The sequence below is a fragment of the Lissotriton helveticus genome, chromosome 10 (assembly GCF_964261635.1).
Source record: "Lissotriton helveticus chromosome 10, aLisHel1.1, whole genome shotgun sequence".
NCBI lineage: Eukaryota > Metazoa > Chordata > Amphibia > Caudata > Salamandridae > Lissotriton > Lissotriton helveticus.
This window is the reverse complement of record NC_136071.1, coordinates 23585420-23601954: the sequence shown is the minus strand read 5'-3', so window position 1 is coordinate 23601954 and position 16535 is coordinate 23585420. Positions and strand designations below refer to the sequence as shown.

At 43.7% G+C, this 16535-nt stretch overlaps 1 protein-coding gene across 1 annotated transcript in view; it reads right to left on the bottom strand.

Annotated features, from left to right (window-relative positions):
• Positions 1-16535, bottom strand: part of TEX28 (testis expressed 28) — a 121618-nt gene that overhangs the window by 76621 nt on the left and 28462 nt on the right. Inside the window, exon 3 of the mRNA XM_078664123.1 lies at positions 5662-5797. Within this exon, the coding sequence (XP_078520249.1) occupies positions 5662-5797 (136 nt within the window). The remainder of the gene's footprint in view (positions 1-5661; positions 5798-16535) is intronic.

Below are 16535 nucleotides of genomic sequence, written 5' to 3'. Positions count from 1 at the left end.
GATGCAGTTGCAAACCTTGCGACCCCAGGAGTCTTGAGATTTGCTGTCCTTGTCTGGTGGGACTGAAGAGGAACCGGCAACTGCATGTGTCTTCCTTGCCGCTGCCACAATTACAGAGTCTGCTGGAGGGTCAGATTTTCCAAAAACCGGGTCAGAAGAGGCCGGTTTGAATTTTTTCTGAATGCGGGCTGGCACCGCTCTGATAGCCGCCGGAGTTAGGAAAACCTCTTTGACAGGATCCATAATCCCCGGGACTAAAGGCAGCAGAGGACGGGAGATAGCTTTTTTGTGTAAAGTCTCAAAAATGACTGTCGTTGTAACCTGAGGGACAGACATTTCAATGCTCAGCTTCTGAGCTCCTCTTTGCAGGACATCTAGATACGTGCCAATGTCATCCACTGGAGAGGATCTGGACGTAGGACTGTCCGTCAACGTAGGGGCGTAGTCCCTCTTGGAAGACCTGGTAGAAGAGGTAGATGAAGTAGACGGAGTTCGTCGACGACTACGGTGAGCACTGTGCCTCCTCTCCCGCGATCTTTTTGAACGCTCCTACCGCCTAGGAGAGCGAGATCTGATCCGATCTTCTGAACGAGGTCCTTTTCTGGGAGATGGGGACCTTCTGGGAAATCTGATTGGTGTTCTCACAGGTGATTTGCGCCTGGGAGGACTACGCTTGTCCATCTCCTCTACCAGATCCTGAAGAGGAGACCTGTGCTGTGGGCTGGCATAATCTTGCATACGTTTGGCAGCCCCAGAATCTCTCCAATGGTCCAAAGACCTGTACCATCTAGGTGATAGTCTGATTTGCCCAGCCGAAGGGTCTAGCCGACGCTCAGGAGATTTGCGCACAGGACTTCTGGACTTTGAAGATGCAGTTGAGGAGCCAGAGGACCGTGAAGTGGAATGACGAGAAGCTGACTCCGTTACCATAACCACATCTGAAAACCTCGACGTCGAGCGATCTTCCCTCGCCGTCGAGTGCCCTCGGGGAGTCGGAGGTTCAAACAATCTCGACTTTGATTGTCTATGTGAGGATCTATGGTCCCTCGACGTCGAGCGGCGATGACCCGCCGTTGACGGAGTTCTCTGTCTCGACGTCGAACGGCGATGACCGCCCGTCGACGGAGCCCTCTCTCTCGACGTCGAACGACAATGTCCAGTCGTCGACGGAGGCTTCTCTCTCGACGTCGAACGACGATGTCCAGTCGTCGACGGAGGCTTCTCTCTCGACGTCGAACGACGATGTCCAGTCGTCGACGGAGCTCTCTGCCTCGACGTCGAACGGCGATGACCAGCCGTGGACGGAGTCCTCTGCCTCGACGTCGAATGTCTGTGCGACGACGGCGGAGGGGTATTGGGCACCCTCGACGCCGAGCACTGACGAAACACTGACGGAGACTGCCTCCTCGACGCCGATCGACTTTTTCCTGTCGACGGCAGAGGGGTCTTGGTCCTCGACGCGAACGTCGTTTTTTAGACGACGGCGGAGGGGTCACACTTTTCGATGCCGGTCGTCGCCTGGATGACGACGGCGGAGGAGTGACCTCCCTCGACGCTGGTCGTCGCCTGATTGACGACGGCGGAGGGGTCTTGGATCTCGACGCCGACCGTCGCCCGGTTGACGGCAGCGGAGTCACCTTCCTCGACGCCGGTCGTCGCCCGGTTGACGCCGGCGGAGGGGATTTCAACGACGGAACTGGATCCTTCGACGTCGTTGACGTACCTGGTCTTCTTTTCGACGGCGGGCCCGCCGTCGACGGAAGTTTAGAAGAGAGATGATCCACCGGTGGTTCTTTTCTCAGCGCCGAGCCCGACGCTGAAGTTGAAGGGTGTGAAGACTTCTTTTTTGAAGATGTATGAGCCTTCTTGGAGCCCTTCTTCACCGGAGATCTTCCTCTTGATGACCTGTGAGCCAGGCCATAAATGCGAATCCTCTCCCTGTCCTTGAGAGTTCTTCCTGACAGGTGCTCACAATGAGGACAGGTGCCTGGATCATGATCTTCAGGCAGACACAGGATACAGACGTCGTGGTTGTCTGATTTTGCCTTCTTGTTGCCACAAGAAAGACATTTGTCAAAGAGTGAAGGCATTCTCAAAAGAAAATGTTCACTAAACTGACTGAAAAAAAGACAGTATCTTACTTGACTAGATGTTAAATGTCAAAGTAAGAGCAAAAGTTGTTAAAAGTGAAGTATTTTTCTGTCAAAAAACAGAAAATTAGTGGAGCTGTGTAACCAGGGTCCTTCTCTGAAGGAACCGGAAAGAACAACGGACCTAACTGTCACCCCTGAGGCATGATGGGATACTGGGGGTCATGGGTGCCTTAAAGGCACGGTGTCAGTTTATTGCTATGCAGCTACAGGTTAGCTTTTCAGTCTTTTTAGACTGTGTGTTTGAAATGCAGCCTGGGAGCTTTCTATGCTTCCAGTGAGTTATGAGAATTTCTACTGCTTTCTGAGCATTAAAACAGTTTCTAAAACAAACTTTGTGTTGTTTCTCATGTTTCTAATGCTTATTATTCATGTATGGTGGAAATTCTTTACAGCATATTTCAGCTCTGTTTTTATTTTGGCTGCTATTGCATGTTTTTATATATATATGTATATATATATATATATATATATATGTGTATATATATATGTGGGGCACATATAATATAGTGTTTCCAGGGTCTCGCACATGGGCGGGAATATTCTAATGCTTATGACTATTGGTGAGGATCCCCTGGAAGAGAATGGGTGTTTACCCTCCCCCGGTAAGTACATTGGTGGCAGGGCGGCCCACATCTCCAGCAACATACTCATATTATTTCACCACCGATTTGAAAAATGCACAGGTCTCTCTCATTGATGGCCAGCACCGACATACACTTTTAGACACACCTCCCGCCACAAGTTCTAGAATTGCGAACTTTAGAGCTGGGGAGCTACGTTTGAATCTCGGCATCAGCTCAACATCCTGTGATTCCAGGCAAATCGCTTTGTCTCCCCGTGCCTACCACAAATGAATGTGTTCTTCTGTAATGTAAATTGTGCTCATGCCATGTTGTCGAGTTTGCGCTATATAATATTGCAAGGAAAAATAAAGTAGGGAAACTCGAGTTCACACACTACTGAATGCGCACTCTTAAGTGCATCAGCAGTGCACTGTGAATCGGAGCGTTTCACAGGCCTGTCACAGATAAGAAATGCTATCAAAACGAAATCCTACAAAACAATATACAACTGGCCGGCAGCAATTCATACCCGGACAACGTCGGGACGGGCTGCTAGTATCTTAATAATTTGGGTTTTAATTTATGTGCATGTTGTAAAGATATTCGAGGGCAGGCTCATTGCGAGTGCCTGCCCTCCTTTCCGTGGGTGACGCTGTTCTAGTAATTGGTTGATTTCTCTGTGGTCTTTATGACAGCATTAGATCTGAGTACTAACTACTCCAAATCACATACTATGGTTGTGCGAGTTAGGAAGCAGCAGAAAAAATGCTTTGGAGGGGGCGTACAGGCGGTCAGGGTCCCTACCTTCTCAAACTTCGGGGTCCGCTTTGATGAAAGAGGCTCTTGGCCGTCACAAAACATAAAAAGGAACACATTTTTGAGAGCTGTGGTTGAGACCCTTGGTTTTGCTAAGAGATTTGGGGGCAAACCTATGCAGGCACTCACTAAAGTATATCAGGGTAAACGAATCTCAATAGAACAAGTTATGGTGGTGATATCTGGGTTCATCAGGATATGAGGGTCCTTCAGATTGTGGAAAATACATTCTTAAGAATTATGTTGGCAGTCCCTCAGTTAGTCCCCACATATATGATATGTGAAGAGTTGGGGCTAGGGTAAATATGTGACCAACTAGCACTTGGGCCCCTGCTTAGATGGATTAGAGTATGGAGAAAACCGGTGTTTGATCTTAATCGTGCAATCATAGAGGACTGTCTGACCTTCGATAGGGTACTTCACATGCCATGGATTAAATCATCAAGGAAGTCACTCTTAAATTGGGCTGCCCTGAAGTATTTGAACATCTGTATGGCATAAAAAGGGGTTTGTCTTGGGTGAAGAAACACTTTATCTGTATGATGGACTCAGAAAGGGATGTGCAGGTACTCTCCAAACCTTCAGTTCGGTCCTGCATTAAGTTAAAAACGTGCCCGTCGATGGAGACTTAGCTGAACATAGTCACGCTGTCTCGTCATCGACTCTTATTGACCAGATTCAGATTCATTCTTCTGCATTGGTCTCTGGCGGTCCCATTAGGCAGACATAATGTGAAAGATAGAGGGCTCTGTTCGTGTTACAATTTCTCCCCTCAAGACGCTGCATTTTATCTTTTTTTTGTGATTACTACAGAGCCTTGCGGTCTTGTTATATACTGCCTTTATTTGGGGACCAACTTTTTGAGCAGGTGAGACCAGCCCTGGTCTATTTACAAAAGTTGACACCTTAGATGGAATGTTGAACCTTTTTTGCCTCTGGTTTTATTTATTTTTAGAGGGAAATCACCCTTGTGTATCAGGGTGCATTGTGAGAATTTATAAATATTTCTATTGGCTCATTAATTTAATATGTATTGTTTATATCTGTAGTGTTTACTTTGATGGCTCTTTTGAGCTGAATAAGGTTTATTGACTTGACTTGAATGCTTTTTTAAAATCATAAATTAAAAGAAATTTGGTAATTTTTCAGCCTTTTGTGGGCAGCAAACATTCTTATTTTCCTTACTGCACCGCTCCTTTCTACAGAACGGTATCGTGCTAGTGTACATATGTATAAACTTAATTATATATTTTGTAAAGTGCTCCATTTCGGGACCTACGCATGGGTGGGACTATGACTATTGAGGAGGATTTTCCTGAAAAGAACCTTAGTTTCATGGGTCAGTAAAGTCCTTTGCATAATTAAACGTGTGTCAATGTACCAGATCTTAAAGAAAGAGGCCCTCATTCTAAGTACAGAGTAAGTCTTTATTTGGTCAGTAGCAGGATTTAACATCAGAATTGGAAATTAGAACTGTCACAGGAAAACTCATTGCTACTGCACTTTTTTCACCTGGGAATATTGCAAAGAAAGCCCTGGCAAAATGTGCGGTTTAGAATCATAGGCCTGGTAATAGTTAGAAGCCTGCATTAATCAGGGCTGTAGCTTTGATTTTTGAGATTATTGCTCATTTACAAGTCCAAAACACGTCACAGCCCAGTATTTCCACCTCTCCTTGTACAAAGGGCTTTTCAGTGTCACAATACTGGTGCATGAGTCCTGAGCTACTTGTAACCAGGCCTTTTAATGTTTGCATGGGGTAATAACTTTAAAGATTTTGGTGTGATATCCCTAACTTCAATAAAATATTCAACATGGTACAAAGTCTCTGCTCTACAAACTTAATCATGAAGTCTCCATGAGTTCACTTTTGAGAGTTCATTACAAATTCTCAAACTTTCAAAAAGCACTGTCAAAGTCATACATCCTCTAACTTCTGGTGTCAAATCTTGACCCCCTCTGAAGAGCCAAAGATACAAGACAGGTACTTCTCGATCTCTTCAGTCATTACTCAGAGAGTAATGATAGGGCTCAAACGCAGACATAACACGCATAGGGCATCTTCTGTTTCACTACCCACCAATGGCCTTGATATTATCCTATCATTATTAAGCTTTCAGTTCACTCACCCAGACGTCCCGGGCATTCTCATAGGACTGGTAGGCCATCTTCTCCTCTGTAAAAGCCAGCTCTTGCTTCAAGTCACTTATCTCATTCTGGTGCACTTCCTGTAGGTCATCCAACTGCCCCTCCAGCTCACTAATCCTTTGCAAAGATTAAAAGGTAACCATTAGCCGGTGCCAGGAAAGATCCTTGCACTGTCATCCTTGTACAAAGACAAGAACTATAGGCAGTGATCACCTTCTAAAACATACATATTAAGACCTGAATCTGTTGGTCTGGGTGCTGGGTTACCAGCAGCATCAGAGGAAAGCAATCGGTTGCTGTGGTCACTTGTGTGAAGAACCCATCTGTCAACTTTTAGATCCTGGTCAGACGCAATTGAACAATTTGCTAGGTATGTGCCTCTGACTAGCTGTGGCGACTGTGTTCCAAAACAAAAACTTAAATCCACGGATCCACAGTGTTCCAATGGCAGTTTCGCTGGTATAGGCAATGCTCAGACCCTATTTAGTACATGGTTCTCTCATTGTTTTGTACTGTATTATGGTACTTGTATAGCGATGATCTCTTGTATAGTTATTGTCTGCTGTGCTGATGAAGCGTGTGTCCTTGTGGCTAGAATGCTACATCTGGGGGCCAGTGGTTGGAAGAGTGTTGTCTTTGCTTTGAACCTATGTGGGACGTGTTTCCATGTCATGCGTGATGATCAAAGAGCTGGAGTTTGCTTTTTATGGGATGCAACACTGTGTAGTGTGAAGGATAAGGAAGTGTGAGAGATAGATGAGCTACTATATAATATGTGCTACACTGGCTGCTCTGATTGCTTATGCAGGTCCATTCACTGTGTTGATAGTTTATCTTTTATGTTCTTGATTTCCTATGCTAATAGGAGCAAGAGGTTATCCACTCTGTGACCGCATCAATCTACAGCAGGTTGAGCTAAAGAGTGAGGGAGAGTCAGAGATATCGAAATGATCATACAACGAAGTCTCTGCTCAACACGTTTTCACACAGAGGATTGTACAGAAAACACGATTCAGGCAGAGTATTTTTTAATGCAATGCACAAGAATTATGGGTGTCCTGGTAATATCTTCTGCCAGAGGAGATAATACATTTCATTATGATGTTCCACTTGCTCACCGCTCTTACTCACCATTTTGTGCTTGCTTACCATGCTCGCTCATTAACTCGTCCTGTGTCCTGAGAACAGAGTACCAATTTTGCTAAATAAAACAATAAAGCAAATGTGGTCCTGAGTGTAACCTCGGATAGGGCATCAAGGTATCAAGGGTATCCTTACGTTTAGGCCCAGCCTCTAAAATATTGTGTTTAGGTTCTGTTATTTCCAGAACACCATCAAGTTAGGAAACTGTAGATAGAGTCTACTGTGTTACAGCAGGAATAGCAATGTACAGGGTAGCTGGACCTGGCAGTAGCTACCGACCCTCAGTACATATATCTATCTTCTTATGGAGAAGTGTGGCTCAATGGTTAGAGCAGGCAGACCTTGATGCAGAGCTCTGGCCAGGGACCAGGGTTCGATTCCCGCCTCGGCGGGTCTCCGGCTCATTAATTCCCCTGACTGGATATTCTCGCCTCAGTGCCTGTTCTGATCATGGGTCCCACGCTGCAACTCTGGGCAATAGCTTGCTTAGTCTCCACAACGGCCCCAAAAGCGCTGGGATGCCTGGCTGCACCTGGGGGGTGCCCAGGAATGGACTTTTCCCAGGAAAGCCAGGAAGGGTTCCTAAGCGGTATACGGACAGCGCCGGGACACCTCCGGTGGAGGTAGCTGTGCGCTTTACAAATTCCAAAATTTACATTTATGCAAGCCTGTCTCTTTGAGAAGGCAACCTCATCTTACCTAGACTAGCTCCATCTGTCAAGGGACTCACAAGAGAGTTCTCACATTCTCAAAGGAGGGTTGTGTGCACAGAGATTGTAAAGAATTTTGGATGGAAAATGCTAAGCAGGATTTAAAGGGAAAGATACTCCTCGGTATGAGTAGTCTGTTTTGACTATGGAGTGAACGCTGGTATTGTGGTGGGTTTGTTGAAGAGTTTGAGGGCACTTGAGGTGTTTTCACCTTTCCTATTAGATCCTACAGAGATGCAAAGGGCTGCTAATTTTATCTTGCCGGTGTATCTGACTACTCCTATAGTTTGCTTCCTATTATAGCAATGCTGGGTGATTTCGCGATCTTCTGTTGAGATCTCTGTGACATTTCCAAACCATTTCACTATCTGGTCACAATAGAAGTTATTAGCAATAAATGGATGATGTCACCTGTAATGTTATGAGACAAGAGGCATAACTACAGCCATGTGGGTCAGATATCTCAAACACCCTAGGAAACAAAGAGTATTGATGAAGCTATGGAGAATCTACACAGGATCTGTGTGAAGGGAACCACCCAGGTTAGCGCTCTAGTGGCCAGACGTGCCTATTTAGACCCACGCTGGACCGGACGCGAAGCGGGCGGGCCGCTGGCGTGCCAAAGGCAAGCCCGTCTGCGCCCGTCCGCGCCAAGACCGGGCCGAGGGCCAGAACCCCTGGTCCTGGCAATGCTGAAATTACTAAAGTAAGTTACACTGGAGAATCCCTTAGAGCACTACGCCCTCCCAAACAGAATTTATGCGATATATTCATGGGGGAAGATCTTTTACAATCTGACTATGTTCAATGTCAGGGGTGCAAAATAAAACTACGCAAATCGCTTAACCATACAACAGAGCTTTATAGCATTGTGAGTAATCCTACTCCTGAGCTCAGAGACATACAGTTAGCCCTCATTAATGCCAGGTCCCTTGTAAAACACAGCTATGAAATAGCGGACTTTATTACTGATAACAAAATAGATGCTCTATTTATTACTGAAACCAATGATGCCGCAAACCCTGATTTTAATATTGCTGTCCCCACTGAATATAAAGTGTTTAGGCATGACAGGCATCTGGCTAGAGGGGGTGGCCTTGCACTGATTCATAAAACTGAACTTAGTGCCCACTGCACAATAGTCACCTCAACCAATTGCGAGGCCTTTCACTATAAAATGTCATTTCAGGGCCAAGACTCCTTTAATGGTCTTTTAATTTACCGTCCACCTGGTTCAAGAACCAACTTCTTGTCAAGTTTAAGCTCACTCCCTGAATGTTGTCTCCAACACAAATTTTTCACGCTCCTGGGTGACTGGAAATTTCACCTGTTCTACATTCTGTCCATCAACTGTGTTTTTTGCAATTTTCACCCCGAGTGGGCTGGGTATGCTCAGACGTGAGTCCCAGGCTCTCCACACCACTGGAGTCAAGCTATCCAGGCTGATGAAGGCTGATAGCCAGAAACCGGTCCTTGGATGCTTGATTCCGGTCTGGGAAAGACATGGCTTGGTAGTTCGGACTGGACTGTTCCCATGAGGCACAGGGTCAAAGCTGATTTGCATAAAGCCAGTGTCTAACCCAGGGTGGTGTGGAGTGCAAAAAAACGATGGATTTAGGCCCAGATCCTTGTACTGGGGTGAATGTATGACATTGTTCTACATTCTGTCCATCAACTGTGTTTTTTGCAATTTTCACCCCGAGTGGGCTGGGTATGCTCAGACGTGAGTCCCAGGCTCTCCACACCACTGGAGTCAAGCTATCCAGGCTGATGAAGGCTGATAGCCAGAAACCGGTCCTTGGATGCTTGATTCCGGTCTGGGAAAGACATGGCTTGGTAGTTCGGACTGGACTGTTCCCATGAGGCACAGGGTCAGAGCTGATTTGCATATAGCCAGTGACCCAGGGTGGTGTGGAGTGCAAAAAAATGATGGATTTAGGCCCAGATCCTTGTACTGGGGTGAATGTATGACATTGTTCTACATTCTGTCCATCAACTGTGTTTTTTGCAATTTTCACCTGGAAATACAGGAGGACAAAGACACCAAGGAGCTCTTGGAGTCGATGTCCGAGTTGGGCCTTACGCAACTTATCCAAGGTCCCACACATATTGTGGGACATACCTTAGACGGCATCTTTCCCAATAACCCAGCTCTCCATTGTATCCACACCCTCCCATTAACATGGTCTGATCACCACGCTTTTCTTTTTAGATATAAAACCCCTCTACGTGATGAAAAGAATAAAGCCCCCATTAGGACCACTGGCAGACTTTGGCACCGTATCGACCCTGAGGTATTGATAGATCACTTGGCCCAAACCCAGTCCGATCTTGAGCCAAATACTGATTCTGCAGCCATAAATTATACTTCATGGATGGATGCTAATTGCCTCACCCTTGCACCTACGGTGACCATCAACAGTAATAGGAAATTGCCCTCTGATCCCTGGTTCTCTAAAGCCTTAAGATTGGATAAACAGGCCTGCAGAAGACAGGAAAGAGCATGGAGACAACACTATGAAGCTCCGGAAAAAGCTAAAGACAAAGCCCTATTCACAGACTTAAAAAAAAAGTCATCTTTGAAAAGAGCCAGTATTATACCTCTCGGATTGAAAAAGCTGGCCATTCCAGCAAGGGACTTTTTCAAACAGTCAAACTTTTAACATCCAATAGTAATGATGATTCAGTTAATCACAATCAAGATTTCTGTGATGTCCTTGCTCACACTTTTAGAGCCAAGGTGGACCAAATTTTTAATTTCCTCTAATTTTAATGAGAAGATAGAGCAGCAAGATGCTGCTAAACCTCTTCTTCTCAATTTTACCCCCACCTCAGAGAGCAAAATAGTCACCTCTATTTCTATGGCTAAACCAGGTTCACCGGAAGACCCTTGCCCTCCTAGAGTTCTAAAAAGCATTGGTCACTTTATAGGACCTTATATGTCCAAACTGTTTAATCAAATGCTGGCACAAGGATGCTTCCCTTCAGTTTGGAAACGGACCTGTATCCTTCCTTTGCTGAAGAAACCCAATCTTAATGTCATCGATCCTAATAACTATCGTCCTATTGCCAGAATCCCCCTACCAGCTGGAAACGGACCTGTATCCTTCATATGCTGAAGAAACCCAATCTTAATGTCATCGATCCTAATAACTATCATCCTATTGCCAGAATCCCCCTACCAGCAAAGATAATAGAGAAAATTATTAATAAAGAACTCTCTACTTTTATCTCCAATACCGAAGTCCTAGATCACAGTCAATTTGGCTTTAGGTCTAATCATAGTACGGAAACGGCGTTGATTAAAACTACGGAAGAAATGCGTTTGTCTCTTGACAGCGGTGGGTCAGCAGTTCTTATACTGCTAGACCTATCCGCTGCATTTGACACTGTAGACCTCAATCTTCTGGTGCAACGGTTAAAATCGGTAGGAGTCGGAGGAGCTGCTCTCTCTCTTCTTACCTCCTTTCTGACTGACAGAACCCAATTGGTTCAGCTTGGCAATTTTAAATCAGCCCCTTTTTCCCTGCCTTGTGGAGTCCCACAGGGCTCTTCGTTGAGCCCTACCACTTTTAACATTTATGCTGCGGAATTGGCCCCTCTAATCAGGAGTTTTAATCTTATTCCTACCTCCTATGCCGATGATACCCGATTGGTTATATCGACAGTGGACAGGGTATCAACTTCTCCACTAAGCTTCATGACTGTATGACTAAACTCAGCTCGTGGATGAGTGATCACTGCCTGAAATTAAATTCCACTAAAACAGAGGTGATCATATTCGGGAATCTTTTTCCTCCCTGGTCCCCAGACTGGTGGCCGAGCAATCTTGCTCTCCCCCCCCCCACGCCTGTGACCAAAGCTAAAAATCTGGGAGTTATTATTGACGATAAATTGACTCTCAAATCACAAGTATCTAAAGTGGTGTCCTCAGCTTACTTTATGATAAAGATGCTAAGAAAAATCTGTCCTTTTATTCCGCCAAAATCTAGAAAGACGGTGGTGACTTTGCTGGTTCTACCCAAAATAGATTACTGCAATGGGCTATACATCAATAGTCAAGCAACCCTACTCAAAAAACTTCAAACAGTACAAAACGCTGCTGCAAGACTTGTACTGGATTTGCCAAAATACCAATCAGTCAGAACTGGTATTCAGGACCTTCATTGGAAACCAGTTGCCCAAAGGGTAACATTTAAAGCCTTATGCATTGCTCACAAAGCTCTTCATAAGGAAGGCCCTACTTTTCTACGGGATCTTTTTAAATGGTATTCCCCGAATAGATCCTTGAGATCCTCCAACTCTCACCTGATGCCTATGACCAGAATAAGAAAGGTGAATTGGGGAGGATGTAGCTTTAGCTACAACACCTTAAAAGACTGGAACTCTCCCTCGTTATTTGAGGGAAATACCTATGCGCCTTGAGTTTAGGAAGCAACTGAAGACATGGCTCTTCTAAGCTCTTGTAGTAGTCTGAAACTTAGTATGGAGCACCGGAAGCACCAAGACACCTACGGGTATTCGCGCGCTATACAAGTTGCATATAACATAACATAACATAACATAACATGATTAGAAAAAAATATATGTATCTTATGGCAAACTTGACTGAGATTTCAAATGGCAACTGATGGTGCAACAGTTCATTGATATGAATCTTAGCATGTTATAAATGCTTAGTGAATAAATAAATAAATCAGTTGCAGCTGCAGTGACTGAAAAGAGGATTTTCTTGATGCCACTCAATTATACCAACGCCAAAATAGACTGAACAGGCCGCAATGGGATAGAGGAGATTTATCTCAATTAAATAGCGGGGCAGGAGAGCACTGAAAGTAAATTTAGAATGTACAGATGATGCAGGACATAGGCTTTGATTAGGTAAATTAGTGGATAGGGGAGACAGAGGGGCATTGGGGAACAAACTATTAAAGGGTGACTGATGATAAGTAATTGTCTATGATGGGTTTCATTGTTCAAGGAACAATTCAATGAAATGTCAGGCTGTACCCATGACACCGGAGAATTCAGAGAGGAAATTAATGGGAATATCACAGTCAATAGAGTTGAACACAGCGAACAAGTCATTAAATATTTTGTTGTAGTGAGGGTACATTGGCTTAAAGGTGTGAATGCTCTTAGCATAAAACTTACCTCAAAAAACTTTTCAAGTGCAGGCCTTCTGAGACATTTGTCTTGACACCTTTTAGTTCGAAGATAAGGTCTTCTGCCTCTATTTCCATTTATGAGTCCAGACTAACAACTGAATGCAAAGTGGAAATGGTAGCAGACCAAATCTCTAGGAATATAAGAAGATCAAGAACAGCAACTGGAATCATTGTAGAAGAAGCAAGAAAAAAACGGAGGCCTTCTGGGGCAAGCAATAAGCAGGCAGAGCAGTTGTGATGCACCAAGCAGACTGACCAGTTCCCTTTTGCATTCTTAGATTGATTTTACCTGGAACAGGAAAAGGGGAAATACAGGGAGTATTATCTCACCATCATGGATTGGGACGGTCACAACAGAAACAGACGATCAGCTAAGTAAACTTCCCAAAGAAATATCTGAAGATCATTAAACTAAAAGGTAAGGATCTGGATTCTTAATAGACAGAGTCTGAACTAAACTACAGCATCATCTAACCAATACTGAGAAAATGTTTACTTGATCCTGGCCCAGCTTTTATGCAGAAACTTCAGAGCAGAAAACAGAAACAATGTGAAGAAGACTTGCAGCGATTTAGCCCAGCTGACCATGGCTAGACCTAAAAGGCAATTCACACTCGCTGCTCAAGTGCCACCAAGCTCAGAAGCCCGCCCGATCCTAGCCTGAGCTACTTTCTTAGATGGTAAGAGATTGTGATAGAACGTGACCCTTAGAAGCAAGACCAGAGTTAGCTACATCCTTCAGTTTGTGAGTAGACCAAACCCTCTTGTCAGGCCCAATGTTCTTTACGTTCTGCCTACCCCCAGAATGGCCAGGTTTCCCTGGGGTTTTAAGAAAAAATTGATATACAAAACAAGGGGTAGGAACCTGAGTTGCTGGTTCCCAAACGTTTTAGAGGGAGGCTATCCCTTCTACTTAATCAGAAACTGAAGTGTTCCTCTATAAAGTCTCAAGTCATATATTTCATATGCCTCTGTGCTCGGACTAACTGAGATGCATAATTATTAACAATTTTCTTTTAAAATCTGTCAGAGGTTTCAAAAACGACACATGGAAGGAATGGTGTATTTAGTCTGAAAGTAACTGGATTGATAATATCGGAGTTGGGTAATGGACATAATATCTCAGACCTAGTTTTGATCTATGAATAATCAATGGCATAGTGTTTGAATATAGACAGACCGTACATCCAATTTTAGGACTTGAAGTCAATCTGTGATGCTTATTGGTCTGCCTGCTCTGAGACTCTTGATCCTTCTCTAATTTATTAAGATTTATTTCTCTGGTCTTTCTGGTGGTTTTCAGAATTTCCTGTGCTGAAGTATTTTTTTCATTAACCGAGTAAGTTGCTGGAAAGACCTTAGGATAGGATCCATAGGTAGCAAAGAAACAACTGAATATCAAAGAACAAACTAAGCCACAGGTAGAAGAGATTCCTAATTTCTTTAGGAAGCATACACATAGATGGAAGGTTAAGTCTAAAGAGGTTGATACAGTCTTTCTGTTTGACCATTTGTTTTGGGGATGAAACTTAGATAAAGGAGCCAAACAGAATTTTAGTCCAAAAATTAGAGATGAGCTGAGGACTGTAATCTGAAATTATCTTGATTGGAAATCAGGGAGGTCTAAAGATGTCATAAAGAAATATTCATGCAATTTCTGCTGCAGAAAAAGGTTGGTCAAAGAGGAGAAATGTGACAGCTTTGAGAAATAATTCACTGTAACAATGATTGTGCAGAACCATCTACAATAAAATTGATAGGAATATATTCCCAAAGTCAAGAAGAAAGATAACCAAATTGAATTTGCGAATCCACCTTAACTTGTTAATAGACTTCATAAGGTCTTATGTTGTCATTTAAATACTTTAACAGGCAGGGGAACCACAATTGATAAATATTCAGATCTTCTGGGACTTGTAAAGCCTGATGGACAACTATGATAAAATAGTGGCATAATTGTGGAACAATTTGTCTAAGTTTCTTACTGGGAACAAAGATTCCATTGTCCCAAAAAATCAGATTATCTTGCACTTGAATTTTCTTTTTCTTATACTTATATACTTATACCAAAGATATGGCTTGTATTTGGCTTAGAAAAGCAGAAGATGAAAGAATCTTTTATTTGGTTAAAGGGGATGACTGTTCCGAATATTGTTTGGATAGACAATCTACTACAATATTCGGTGTTCCAAGAATGAATGTTACTTGGAAATCGAACTGCTGCCCGTTGACTATTTCCGCAATCTTCTTGTTGAAGTACTTGAAGATTACAAAGATCTGTTTGGTCGGTAAATTGTTGTTCAGCCCCTAACAATAGACACCTCAATTTTTTAAAGGCCTCTGCCATTGCTAATGGTTACTTTTCTAAAACTGAATACATTATTTCTGGCTCGGTTAATTTTCGGGTTTAAAAGTCAATGGGGTATTCTCTCCTTCAATTTCTTGAATATAAACTGCTCTTAAAGCCAGATCAGAAGCAGCAGTTTCAGTATCAGGCAGAAGAATAGGTGCCTTGGTAAATTGTCTCTTTATTTCCCCAAGAGCCATTCATCAGGAGTCTAGACTTTCTGAGGAAACAACAAAGCCCAAGTAAATGACTGAAGACGGATCAAACAATACTTTTCTGGGTTAACCAACATGTGATGTTTGGGTAACCAGTACAAAACTCCCTTTACATGTTCTTCATGTTTAGCAGGATTTTCGGAACAAAATAAAATATCTTTGAGGTAGAAAACCATGGTTTGAAGTAGCAAATCATAAAAGATAGAGGTCATGAAGTGTTAGAAGACTGTTTGGGCATTACAAAGTTCAAATGGCATACCTTTGTATTCACAATGCCTGAAAATGGGTTTGAAAGAAGTCTTCCACCACTCATCTTCTACTTTGATTTGGAAGAGATGATAAGCTCCTATTAAATCAAGTTTTATAAATAACTGTGCTCCTTGCCCTGCCTCCAAGATGTCAGAAATGAGAGGAACTGAATATCTGTGTTTAACTGTTACTTGACTTAGACCTCTGAAGTAAATGCAAGGATGCATATCTGTGGTATCTTTTTTGGGTAAAAAAAATAAAGAGTAGTGAAAGATCACAAGGTCAATAGAGGTAACAGGGCCATCTAGTGGAGAAGCGTGGCTCAGTGGTTAGAGGTGGCAGACCCGGAAACTGAGATCGGCCGTGGACCAGGGTTCGATTCCCCGCCTCGGCGGGTCTTGGGCTCAAAAATTCCACGGACTCGATAATTCTCGTTCCGGTGCCTACTCAACTCACGGGGTCACACTCTGTGACTCTGGGCAATAGCTTGCTTAATCTCCACTACGGCCCCTCACGGCGGGATGCCTGGCTTTCACCTTGTGGACACCCTGTCGGGGTATCTCACAGGGGAATACCAGGACGGGTTCCCTAAGCAAGCGCTTAGATACCGTGTCGGTGATTTGCGCTATATTAATACATTTACATCTACAGGCTTATGTGCTCTAGGCTCGCACTGAGCATGTGACAGTAAGGAATGGTATTCTACATATCTTTATTTATGCAAGCTTTTGCCTCTACATGCAGAGTATTGTTTCAATGTGTACTCATAAAGGAGTATTAGAATTTAAATCCCTTTTGGTGTCATATTTGGTCTCCCCCGTGGCTATGATACATATGATTTCAAAAGAATTCAGGGGACACGTACTCTGCTGGTTCATTACAGTGGAATCATATGTTGTCCCCCATTAGCACTCTTACAGTTGACCATCCTATGCCATCTGGGATTGGAAGTGTCTTTGTGGCACACACATTCAAATATTGATTCTGGCCATAAATACTGAGCCTCTTGATGAGTATGTTGTT